The following is an 11,509-nucleotide window of genomic DNA, read 5'->3' as shown; positions in this document are numbered from 1 at the left end:
GGATACTTGAGTGGTTAATTGGAAGTATCTATACGCGGCATGACTGGCACCCCTTCTTGATTCGCTGATTTTATCATTCTAGGCGACAAAGGACAGAAGGTACATTTTATATTTTTCCACCAAGCAAAGGTACTAAAGTTCTCGGGATGGACATTGGAAAGGCGCCCACAGACACGTTTTCGCCCGGGACACCGCCCTAAGATCAGAGTAGGAAGACTCCTTTCTCCTTGGATGCGCTTGGCAAGCCCTGCCCCTAAAGAGGGGCGGGGGTGGAGGTGGAGAAAGAAAGCGTCCACACCACGCGCGTCAGCCCGAGTACGGACTGGCAAGTGATCCGGGCGCGCGAACCTCTGCCATTTATTTATTTATTTTCTTCCCACCGGGTGCGCTGTCCCTTTAAATGGGAATGCTGCTGCTGCTGGCTCCGTAACACCGGAGCCGGCAGCTTGTTGATTTCAGCGCTGGTGAATTTCACATTGTTTCCACTTCACTTTCCTTGCCCCCGGGGAGGCTCGAGTCCACTCCCGGACGCCGCCACCGATCCCGGCAGGACTCGAGGAGGGCAGGGGCCCGCAGCGGCGCAGCGGGCGGGGGCGGGAGGACCGGGGGCCGGGGCCACACGCGCACCTCGCCGCAGTCGGGCTCCTCCCGCGAAGGAGCGCGGCCGCCCCGAGCGCAGCGCGGCGCGGGGCCCGTCCAGAAGCCAGCCCGCCCACGGGCCGGGCTGCCCAGCCGCGCCGGGAGGCCGGGGCGGGGTGGGGGGCGGGGGTGGGTGCCGCGGCCGCCGCGGAGCCGCCGCTCGGCGCGTTTTGCATGAAGATGGCGGCTCCCACCGCCAGCAAGGCAGCCTCCCTGGGCTGCAACAACAAGCCTGCCTTCCCGGAGCTGGATTTCAGGTCTGGAGCTCGGGTGGAGGAACTGAACAAACTCATCCAGGAATTCACCAGGCACGACCAGCGGGAATACGACGACCAGAGAGCGCTGGAGATCCACACTGCCAAGGATTTCATCTTTTCCATGCTGGGTAAGGAGAACGGGGAGGATGTGTGAGTATGCGTGTGTGCGCGGGTGTGATGGAGCGGGTGGAAGCTATGGTCCCCGCTCTGGCGTTTGCCCGGGGTGTCACCCCTGGTTCCGTGAGGTCCCCTTTCCTCTCCACCGCCAGCTCAGCTGCCCCCTCCGCTCCTGCCTGCTGCGCTCGGCGCGGGGTGCCCCTCTCCTTCCCGATCGCCCGCTCTTTTGTTGGTTCCTCGGCCGCGGGGCTGGCGGGCAGGTGAGGCGGCGGCGGGAGACGCCTCCCGGCTTGGGGAGTCCCCAAGCGGCTCCGGCCGGCTGACACCGGCTCTCCTGCAACCCCGGGCGGCCGTGGTGGAGGCCGACCCGTGCTGGAGCGACAAGTTGCTTCTGTCGTGGTTGCGGCGCGGCGCTGTCACGCCGAGCCCCGGGTGGCCAAACTTGTTGGGTGTTCCAGAGTAACCCGCGGAAGTAGTCCGGGCGCCCGGAGTTGCCTCCAACTTTGATTTGCAAATCGACTTCCCTTTGAAGGGGTCGGAAGCATTTCCGGTGCTTCTCCGGGTTGTTGCTGAGCTGGAATTCCTAATTCCTTGCTTGAACACGACCAAGCTCAGAGCTCTGGCCGCGGAGGAGCGCTGTCCCCCTCGTCTTTGTGTATTGTCCTACTGATGGCTAAGAGGTGCTCAAGTTTCCCACTCTGGGCAGCCCTGGGTTAGAAAAATTTCTCCCACCGTATCCCCCAGCTCTTCACCGACGGGTCTGGAAAGATGAAGAAAAATAATGGGTTCCGGGGATCCAACCCTATCCCTGGCGTCCTGCGGTGGGATTATTGCTTCTGAGTTGTAGAATGAGCATCCGCTGCTGGGAGCCTCGAGTGTGTAGCGCTGTCATGCAGCAGTGGTGGCCCCGTGGTTTACATTCAGCAGGGCTGGACTGGAGGAGCCTTGCTCTCCAAAGGTTTCCACAGTCAATTTTTCAGATAGTGGTAATTGTGATTGACAAAGGCCTTTTAACTACAGGACAGAGTCTTTGCATTCTCTTGGGATCTAACGAGATTGCACTGTTGTTTCTTCCTACCTTATTCCCTCCAGATACCTTTTCTTGCCTCTCTTAGCTCAAGTCGAAGTGATACCGATTGAATGTGGTCCACTGGTCCTCTGAAGAATTAAGCAAGTTGGATGGGCCGTGTTAAACGCGGGAGTATGTTTTCTTTCTCCTGCTCACTCCACACGTATATTCTAGGTATTCTAGGTGGGGAATGTGGTTGAAAGATCCATATTTGGATGTTTGACTGTTTAATTGAATTATTATTTTAATTCACGATGTGGTGGGAGTCAGCTTTCAGAAAGGAGTGTAAAAGCCCTTACAAAGCCCTCCATATCTTAGAACCAAACCAGTGATTGTCAGAAAGACGGGTGTTGGGGGTGGGGTTAGGCGCGCACACAGAAAGCTCAAGGCAGTTATTTAAGTTGCTTAACCATGGTCTTTCTCTTTGGCATAGCTAACCACTGCCTGCCATTATGGTATATTAGCCCCCCACCCCCACCCCCTTGTCTGTGTGTAGAGATAGTGGTGAGGAGAGTCATGGGAGGTGATGGGGAGAGTAAGTTTAAATGCCTGGCTCAATGGGGACTTGTGCACGGTCCCTTCATCCGATACAGTGAATTAGTCAGGTCTTAAGTCACATACAAAAGGTAAATTATTCCAGGGCACTTAATTTATGCGTGTGTTTAGTGTCACCAGTGGCACTGCCGACAGGTAAACAAGATTTGCTTCCCTCCCTTCTCAGTCCTTTGACCTTGGAAGGGTTGCTTTCCCTCCCCTGGGACTTTGGCATTTCCACCTGCCGGAGAGAGACTTCAAGAGTAGCATCTAAGCCCTTTGCCCCTCTGGGTACTACCGGGCAGATGGCGAAATGAGCTTGCCTGTGTGTGGTACTGCATTCATTTTCGAATCCCTTGGTTTCCTTTAATGAGGTGCTGGCTTTTCTAGGCCAGCGAAGGTTTAGCGACAGCCAGGGTCTCCATGTGGATTTACTTCTCTCTAAAGCAGATTCTCGCTTGGCTTGAGAAACAAAATCTCTTTTTTTTTTTTTTTTTGTACACTTTCACTTGCTGTGGTCTGGAGTCTTTCATGAATATGCAGATAGGGTGTCTTGATGACCCCACCCCCAAGCTTGTTAAGGTGGTGTCACTTGGGTGGCATCAGGCCCTCGGTTTAGGGAGCTGTTGGGGGTAGTCCTCTTGGCTTTGTTCTGTCTCTTGTCTGAACTGCACCTGAGGATTTTAAGCAGTTAAAAAAAACAAACAAAAAAAAAAAAAACCGTTATCCTCTCAGTCAGGATGAGATGGCAAAGGCGTTTGTCCAATCCTCTTTAATGGAAATGTGCATAATGCTTCTTCCAGGCACAGGCAGTTGGGGGCCAGGGTTGATGGTCAGAGGACCCTATCTGTGCTACAAGGTTGTTAGCTTGGAACGAGGCCCTTGTAGCTTCCCATCTTTTCATTTTATCTAGTCTTCTTTTTTGGGGGGGGGAGGCTCTGCAATGAGTGAAGGAAGCAGCCAGTGCACTCAGTAGCCCCCCCCCCCCCAGCAGTAGGATACCCACTAACCTGTGTAAGCAGGACCTGCACAGGCTAAGGCTGAGCCCATTGAGGGTCATGGAAGACTCTGGGTTCTGTTTGTGCTGTGATTCCAGTGCCTTTGGAGGCCAAGCATCACTTCAGTTTCTCTACACCTTGTTCTTTCAGGAGAACGATGGCTGTTATTATCTAGTTAATATCTGAGAGACCTCGGAGTGTGTCGAGAGGCTGGAAGTCCATAATGAACGCCGTTTATCAAAATTCATAGAAATCATCAGAGTTCATTCATGTTTTAATAATATTTGATATTTGCATACTCTCTCTGCTGGATCTTTTGTTACCTTCCTTCCCTAGTGAAGTCGGATGGAAGAGTCCGTGGTCTTTCTGTGGAGCACACGTGGAAGAGAGAGTGTGCAGGAGGTGAAAAAGGCAGGAAGAGATGTGTAGTCACCAACAGACCAGGGTTTGGTGCCGTGGCCTGGTCACGAGAGCAGCTGTCAGTTGCTGACCACTTTCTCAGGGCAGGAGCTCCATGGGGTCTTTCTGAGCAGGGGCTTCATTCCCACCCCATAGGCGAAGATGCTGAGAGGTAGTGGGATAAAGAGACCAAAACGAGTGGGTAATAAATCATAGTGACTCAGACACGCTCCTCTCCTACTTGAGTGCATTCATCGTAAAAAGCACGGGATTCGGGCAAGAGAGAGCTTTGTTTTGAGAAAGCACTTGTTTCAGGGTTTTTGCTTCTGTTTCGAGCTGAGAGTCTTCACGTAACGCAGGCAGCCTCTGCAGTGATTGCTGAAGCAAGCACTCGGAGCTCAAGTGTTTTATTCCATGGCAAGATCACCTATTTGAATTCTTGATTGGGAAAAAAAAAATCACAGTGACTGTCACACACACTAGTTCCAGCCCCACTCTGCCCCTTGCTGGCTGTGTGGTATTAGTTTTTAAAGAACATCTTTTATACATAGACAAGAATAATGCATCCTTTCAGCATGATATCTGGAATCTAACTGGAGAGGAAGAAAAATTTTATTATTTATTGAAGAAAGGTACTGTATTAGAGAACACAGTGAATTTCATCTGAAACGACTAGCACAGCTTCACTCCGGAAAGAAGTATGTAGTTCAGTTTGCAGTAGCCTGGAGGATATGGGCTGTGGCTGAAGGGAGCCTGGCTAATTCCAACATTCAGTTTGTGTATGTTAAGCTTATAGTGTGTGCTTGCTATGATGTTAGCTCCATTGCCTAAATCTGCCATCTCCTGTAATCTGACAATCTTAAGGATGTGTCCCATCCAACTATATAAAGCAGATGCCGTCCTGGAGATGGACCACTGAGAGGTGCCAAGAGGACAGGTTCTTCTCAGGATCACTTAGAGCTGAGTTTTGATCAGCGAGCCGCCTGTTGGCTGCTCCGTTAGACTCGGGTGTTTTCAGTGCAAGCGCCTGCATCCCTTTTGCTTCCCTCACTCTTTGCTCAGACACTGGAAGGACCTACATCCTGGGGAATATTGCTCTTACTGGCCTGCTATGCCTGCACAAGCGGGGGTGATTTCTCTTTGCCCTTTGGTTGCTGTCTGTTCCTTTCGGTACAGTTTTCTTTTTCCTCCCACCCAGCACGTCCTGTTAGCCTCTGCAGGAATCTGAGAGTAAAACAGGGAGCAGAAACTTTGAGAACTTCACATGGGTCTATTTTGACCCCATTCCTCTCTCAACCCCTGCATTGGATATTTACTCTAAGAACAGGTTTCCTGGCTGTCCCCAACCAACCCAATAAGCACCATGTGTCCCCTTCAGAGTTCTTCTGAGTTGAGTGCTCCTCACCCTTCAAAGTGCTTCTGAGTGCTCTGGGACCTACCGCATTTCCAGGCGATCTTTACACCTCCTGAGGAGGGAGGTCATTTGGAAGTGGTGACTTTCTGATCTGTGGATGCCAGTTCACGCAGCAGCATTTACTGTCGATGTCGCCATATCAGCCCCCTCTGCTTGGTTTAACGTTGTATCCACTAACGTGCTATTCCCTTATAAATTCTAAGATGGTTTCCGATTTGCTTTCTTTCTGGAAGCATCGTACGTTTAGGGCAGTAGGGCCCCTCTAAATTGTGTGTGTGTGTGCACATGTGCGCAAAGTTCAGTTGGTTCTCAGCAGCGAGTCCTCCATCCTCCCGAGGCGAGTTTTGGGAGCTGCTGTGGGTCCTGGGTCCTGTGGTTCTAGTGGCATCATTGGACACTGCACGGCTCCCGATTAGGCTAAGCCTCTTTTGTATTCTCACAGCCTATTAGAGTCCCTCTTGTCAAACTGAGAACTTGTCATTGAATGCTAAGCCCTTTCAATTCTCCTGGGGAACTTTAGAAAAACTCAGACTTTCTGGTCCCATTTCAGATGTATCGATTGAGAATCCCTAGAGATCTCCAAACTGGGCGTTCAGCACTTCTGTCTGTCTGCCTTAAAGCCTGAGGCTGTTCATTATCTGTCTACTAGACCTGTTCCCAAGCGCAGTGAGTGTCTTCCTGGCTATCTTTGGAGACTAGATCCGTGCTGAGGAGCCCAGTGAGTGGAAAACACCAGAAATTTGCCCAAGTTTACTACGACAAGTTGGCAACGTAGATCTAAAGTCAGGCCAGTGCACAGCCTCTGATTTCAGCAAAGGCCATATTCTCTTCCACTCGCCTGAGTTAGGGATCTAGCTTCCCCATCAGGGCTTCTAGAGACTTGCTGTGTGATTTTGGGCGAGGCATTTTTGGAAGTTGAGTCTCAGTTTCTATGTAAGAACACACCAAGGGGGTTTAATAACTGTGCCTACTTCCTGTGTTTGATTGTTTTGGGATCTGAAGTCTTTTGTGTAACCCAAGAGAAGGGCATCGTGTAGCTCTGTTTTGTAATCTGTGGTGTCTGGGTGACCCTGTGTCTCCTAGCCTTCGTTGATCCTCTTTCTGCCCATTTTCTATAGCTGGAACACAAGAAGCAAAACCATTCTGCATGGTAATCACTAATGATATTTCCACGCACATTTTACTAGACATCTGTGTTTGCACCGTGCTTACACCTGTAGGTACTTACGTGCATACTGTTTTGTGTAACAGAGGCCCGACAGGATTGATGCTGTTTTTACAAGTTCATCAATATGGTGTCATATACCGCACAGTGAAAGAAAGGCTCTGACGAGGAGCCTGTGGAATGAGGCCTCGTCCTGTCTTTTACTCCGTCTGTCTTACTCTAAGAGAAGATGCCGCTGTTCAACTTGGAGCTCACTCTGTGGTGTACTAATTGAGGTTGACAGACTCCCGACATGCGTGACCTTGAGAGCGTTGTCACCTTCCAGTGTATCTCCTGTATCACACTGTAGGCTCTATACAGAAGATTCATGTTTCTTTTCTTCTTCCTTTTTCTTGTTTTTTTTTTTTTTTTTTTTTTTTAAGATTTTATTTATTTTGTGTATATGAGTACACTGTAGCTGTCTTCAGACACACCAGAAGAGGGCATCAGATCCCATTACAGATGGTTGTGAGCCACCATGTGGTTGCTGGGAATTGAACTCAGGACCTCTGGAAGAGCAGTCAACACTCTTAATTACTGAGCCTTCTCTCCAGCCCCTTGGGTTGCTTTCCTGATTGGCTTCCTAGCCTGGCTCCATGGGAACAATGAATTGCGAGTTACAAAATATACACATGCATGTGTGCACATACACAAAATACACACATGCATGTATGCACATACACAAAATAGGCACCTGCATGTGTGCACATATACAAAATACATACAATAAAAGTGTAAAAGAAACCACTGTTGTTTCACCATAAAGGCAGACACCAGACTATTATTAAATATTTTACTTATTGGGGGGTAACAAAGAATCACATGTTCTATTTCAGATTTACTTTGAAATGTGTATTTTAATGCAGAGTTTCTTTGAAAATCCGTATCACATTGCTGTCTCCATTTAAGTGCACTGTTCTTGCCAGGCATGAAGGAGCATACCAGTGATCCGAGAGCTTGGGAGATAGGAGAATCATGAGTTCGAGACCAGCCTGGGTGATATCCAGTGAGTCTAAGCTAGCCTAACCTAAGAAGTAAGACCCTGTCTCAAAGCCCTACTAAATAAATGATACATACGGTTCCTCCCAGGAGTTCCTAGACTGGACTGGACTGTAAAAAGGATCCAGGAGTGAGTTCATAGACTGGACTGGACTGTAAAAAGGATCTATTGCCACAGAACAGTTAAGGAGCCCAGTTGGACATGATGCCTGTGCTTAGATAAAATCCTCAAAAAGGGAAACGAACTCTTTTTCTGAAATTGTCGCATGTTTTTCTCTGTTAAGCCACACTTGACTATCTCCTCTGGAGCTATGAGGTCTTGGTCTTCTTATGTGATAGAGGAATGTAGGTGACTTTTCCTATATAAGACATTTCTGCCTTTCTTAAGACGTTCCCAAGGGCAGCATCAGAAATGCCTAGAGTGTCTGTCTGCTGCAACTGCTTGCCAACAGCAGTAGGCAGTGCCTTGTACACTCGTGGGCATGGGTCCTTTGGTATGGCCCTTGTTTTTTCTTCTCTGGGCATCTTATGATTCTTCCGGACTAGCCCCTGTCATTGCTGGTGACTTGCACTGGTTATCTTTCCCCGTGTTCTATCATTTATGCTCCAAATGGTTGTATGCTTCCTCTGGGACTCCAATTACAGCAATTCTTTGTTATAAATGGAGTATTTACAGTCAATAATAATTTATCTTTGCACAGTAAACAAAGTGTTTTATAGATTACAGTCCACATTCTTGTTCTGTATAATGGGGGTTAGGCTAGGCCTTTCTTTGTGAGAGATTGTATAGGCAGCTTTAACCGCCATTTATGCGTGAGAGCATCGAGACCGGGAGGTCATGGGACACGATTCAGGGTTGCAGGTTCTGTTGTGGAGCACGACTCACTCCAGCTACTGCTGTCTCTTGGTGCAGAATACAGCAAAGAACTTCCAGGGCTTTTGACCCTCAGCCATTTTCCACAGGTTTGGGGGCCGATTCTATCTTCTCAGACAAGACCAGGGCCACAGGTGTCATCCACCTAAGGGCTTTTTGTTTTCCTCCTGAGCCAAGGAGGATTTGTTTGTTGTAGACAGATTAGCTGAGAGTATGCATTTCAGACCCTGTGGCCATACATTTTCCTGATTGCTTGGCCCTGCCCAGCTTTTTCTTACGGTCTGTGGCATAGGTTGCAACAAGCTTAGGTAAGTACTGTCAGCTCAGTGGTCAGGTAAGGACAGTTCATAATTATGCCATTGCATGAGGTCCTGTCTCCCGGGAAGAGCTGTTTTTCATACTCTTCAATGCCCGTGCGTGTATGAATTCCCTCTGCGCAAGACAGAGAACCAGGGACAGAAACACTGTAAATAAACAGGTGTATGGAACTGTTACTCAATTTGTTTGTTTTTCTTCTTTTTTAAAAAAAAATACTTTTTTTCCCCTCAGTACAGAAGACGTGTGTACTGTTTGTGAGCTAAATGAAGCCTAGAGTGGGAGTTGGTCTAGATTGTATTCATCTTTGTTTCTTCTAACAATGTCTGCCGTCTACACAGCGGATGGTGCTAAGCGTTCATACATTAGTTCATGGCTGGTGTGCAACCGCGTGCTCGCATAGCTACTACCGTCATGCAGTTACCATGTAAGAGCATTGAGTAGTGAATACGAACAGCGAGGCTACCGCCAAGGCTTCTTTCTGTTCTCTGGAGGATGGCTACCATGATTAAACTTGCAGATGAATCGAGGTGCAGTCGTAAAGAAAACAAGTAGTGCAGCCAATCACGGTGAGGATTTCTGGCTGGACAGAGTGCAGGTGACAGGGAAGACTTCCTAGAAACAGAAGGAGCTGGCTGCTTGAAGCCCGGGTTCGAGTGTATTCCAGGTAGACAGAACAGCAAGCGGGAAGGGGGGACAGTTGCAAGCACTTTCAGGGCTACTTAAATTACAGTAAATCTCACTTCGTTTTTTGGTAGGTGGTGGCTTTCCAGGTGGGACCACACTTGACCAAAGCTCTTGTTTTTATGGAGATGAGGGGAACTTAAAAGGTTAGGTTACAGGGCTTCTTAGGGTGTGCTTACCAGTCTCATGCTGGAACCAGGAGCTTGCGTTGTAGCTCAGGAGAGACTTGAACTTCAGCCCAGGCTGCCGGTGAATTTGTGGCATCAGCCTCCCTAGTGGCGAGCCTCCGATGGTCAGGATTCCAGGCTTGTAGTACCCTGCCCAGCAGGACACGGATGCTACCAAGATCCTCTGGAGTCCTGCTATTCTCTGATTTCACTTCTGATAACCCTAGGGCTAAGAATAAAAAGAGAAATCCTGGGTTGATTTGTGAACACTGCACTGTTCAGGGGATGACAGTGAGCCTACACTGTGCCCCTTCTTAGAATTGGGAACAAAACACCCATGGAAGGAGTTACAGAGACAAAGTTTGGAGCTGTGACGAAAGGATGGACCATCTAGAGACGGCCATATCCGGGGATCCATCCCATAATCAGCTTCCAAACACTGACACCATTGCATACACTAGCAAGATTTTGCTGAAAGGACCCAGATATAGCTGTCTCTTGTGAGACTATGCCAGGGCCTAGCAAACACATAAGTGGATGATCACAGTCAGCTATTGGATGGATCACAGGGCCCCCAATGGAGGAGCTAGAGAAAGTACACAAGGAGCTAAAGGGATCTGCAACCCTATAGGTGGAACAACATTATGAACTAACCAGTACCCCGGAGCTCTTGACTCTAGCTGCATATGTATCAAAAGATGGCCTAGTCGGCCATCACTGGAAAGAGAGGCCCATTGGACTTGCAAACTTTATATGCCCCAGTACAGGGGAACGCCAGGGCCAAAAAGTGGGAGTGGGTGGGTAGGGGAGTGGGGGGGGACGGTATGGGGGACTTTTGGGATAGCATTGGAAATGTAAATGAGGAAAATACCTAATTAAAAATATTTAAAAAATACTTTCACAGTGCAGGTTACCCTCCGCCTGACTTACCTTAACCCTGTGAAGCAGGAAGGAAGTTCTCCCACCTTGCTGAAGGTCACAGACAGCGGGTAGGGGGTGGGGAGCATCAGACTGCAGTCCTCTGAGGAACAACCCATTGCCTGGCCTTGTATGCCAGCTCTTTCCCAGGCTGTCTTGGAGTGGGGAAGGGAGCGGGCTTCTGGATCCCAGGGAGGTCAGAGGTCAGAGGCATTGTAAAACCCAAAGCCTATGGGTCCTCATGTGTCCAGGCCTAGATCCTTATTCAACTGTTTAAGTGCTTTTCTAGGCTGCTTCAAGAACGTCTTCCTAGCAGCTGCAGCTGTTCCTAATAGCAGCTGCGTGTGCGGCTTGTGTTGTGATTAATAAAGGAGGCTCAACAGTTTGTTCTCGAAACTGTGCCCTTGCTGTGCACAGCCTGCTTGCTTGCACGCAGGCTGCTTCTGATTTTGAGCAGCACAGTCCTACTGGCATACGATGCACGAGGGGCTCACATCCTTGTTGTGAGAGGCAGGGTCCATCTGAAGCAGCCGTTCTTAACCTTCCTAAGGCTGCGTTTGACCCTCTGATACAGTTTCTCATGCTGTAGTGCCCCCCCCCATCCATTAAATTATTTCATTGCTACTTCATAACTGTAATTTTGCTACTGCTATGTAAAATGTCTGATATGCAGGATATCTGAATATTTGACCCCAGTAGGGGTTGGAAACCACAGGTTGAAAATGGCTTATTTACACCAAAGTGGGTGCCCTGAAAGGCTCTGGACAGATCGGATGGTGAGGCAACAGTCCTGTGGGTGGAACAAGGCTCACAAATGGTACCCAGTCCTGCCTGTCAGTCAAGGAGTGCATGTGTGTGTGTTGGGGGCAGCAGTGAAAGAAGCCCACCTTTTCCCAGTTTGGCTGCTGGGTGGTTTCAGAG

General features: G+C 49.2%; 1 protein-coding gene across 2 annotated transcripts in view; it reads left to right on the top strand.

The window, feature by feature from the left end:
• Nucleotides 1-764: 764 nt before the first annotated feature.
• The window catches only part of Mb21d2 (Mab-21 domain containing 2), a 103,537-nt gene continuing 92,792 nt past the window's right edge, over nt 765-11,509 (top strand). The window contains exon 1 of one of the 2 annotated variants that reach the window (XM_030249109.1): nt 765-1,024. Coding sequence is in view for 1 of the 2 variants with exons in the window: in NM_177718.3 (NP_808386.2) it covers nt 814-1,024 (211 nt within the window). In the remaining variant the exon portion in view is untranslated. The remainder of the gene's footprint in view (nt 1,025-11,509) is intronic. The other variant, NM_177718.3, reaches the window with a different exon arrangement.

Source organism: Mus musculus, chromosome 16 (assembly GCF_000001635.26).
Source record: "Mus musculus strain C57BL/6J chromosome 16, GRCm38.p6 C57BL/6J".
Lineage (NCBI taxonomy): Eukaryota > Metazoa > Chordata > Mammalia > Rodentia > Muridae > Mus > Mus musculus.
This window is presented reverse-complemented; position numbering and strand designations above follow the sequence as displayed.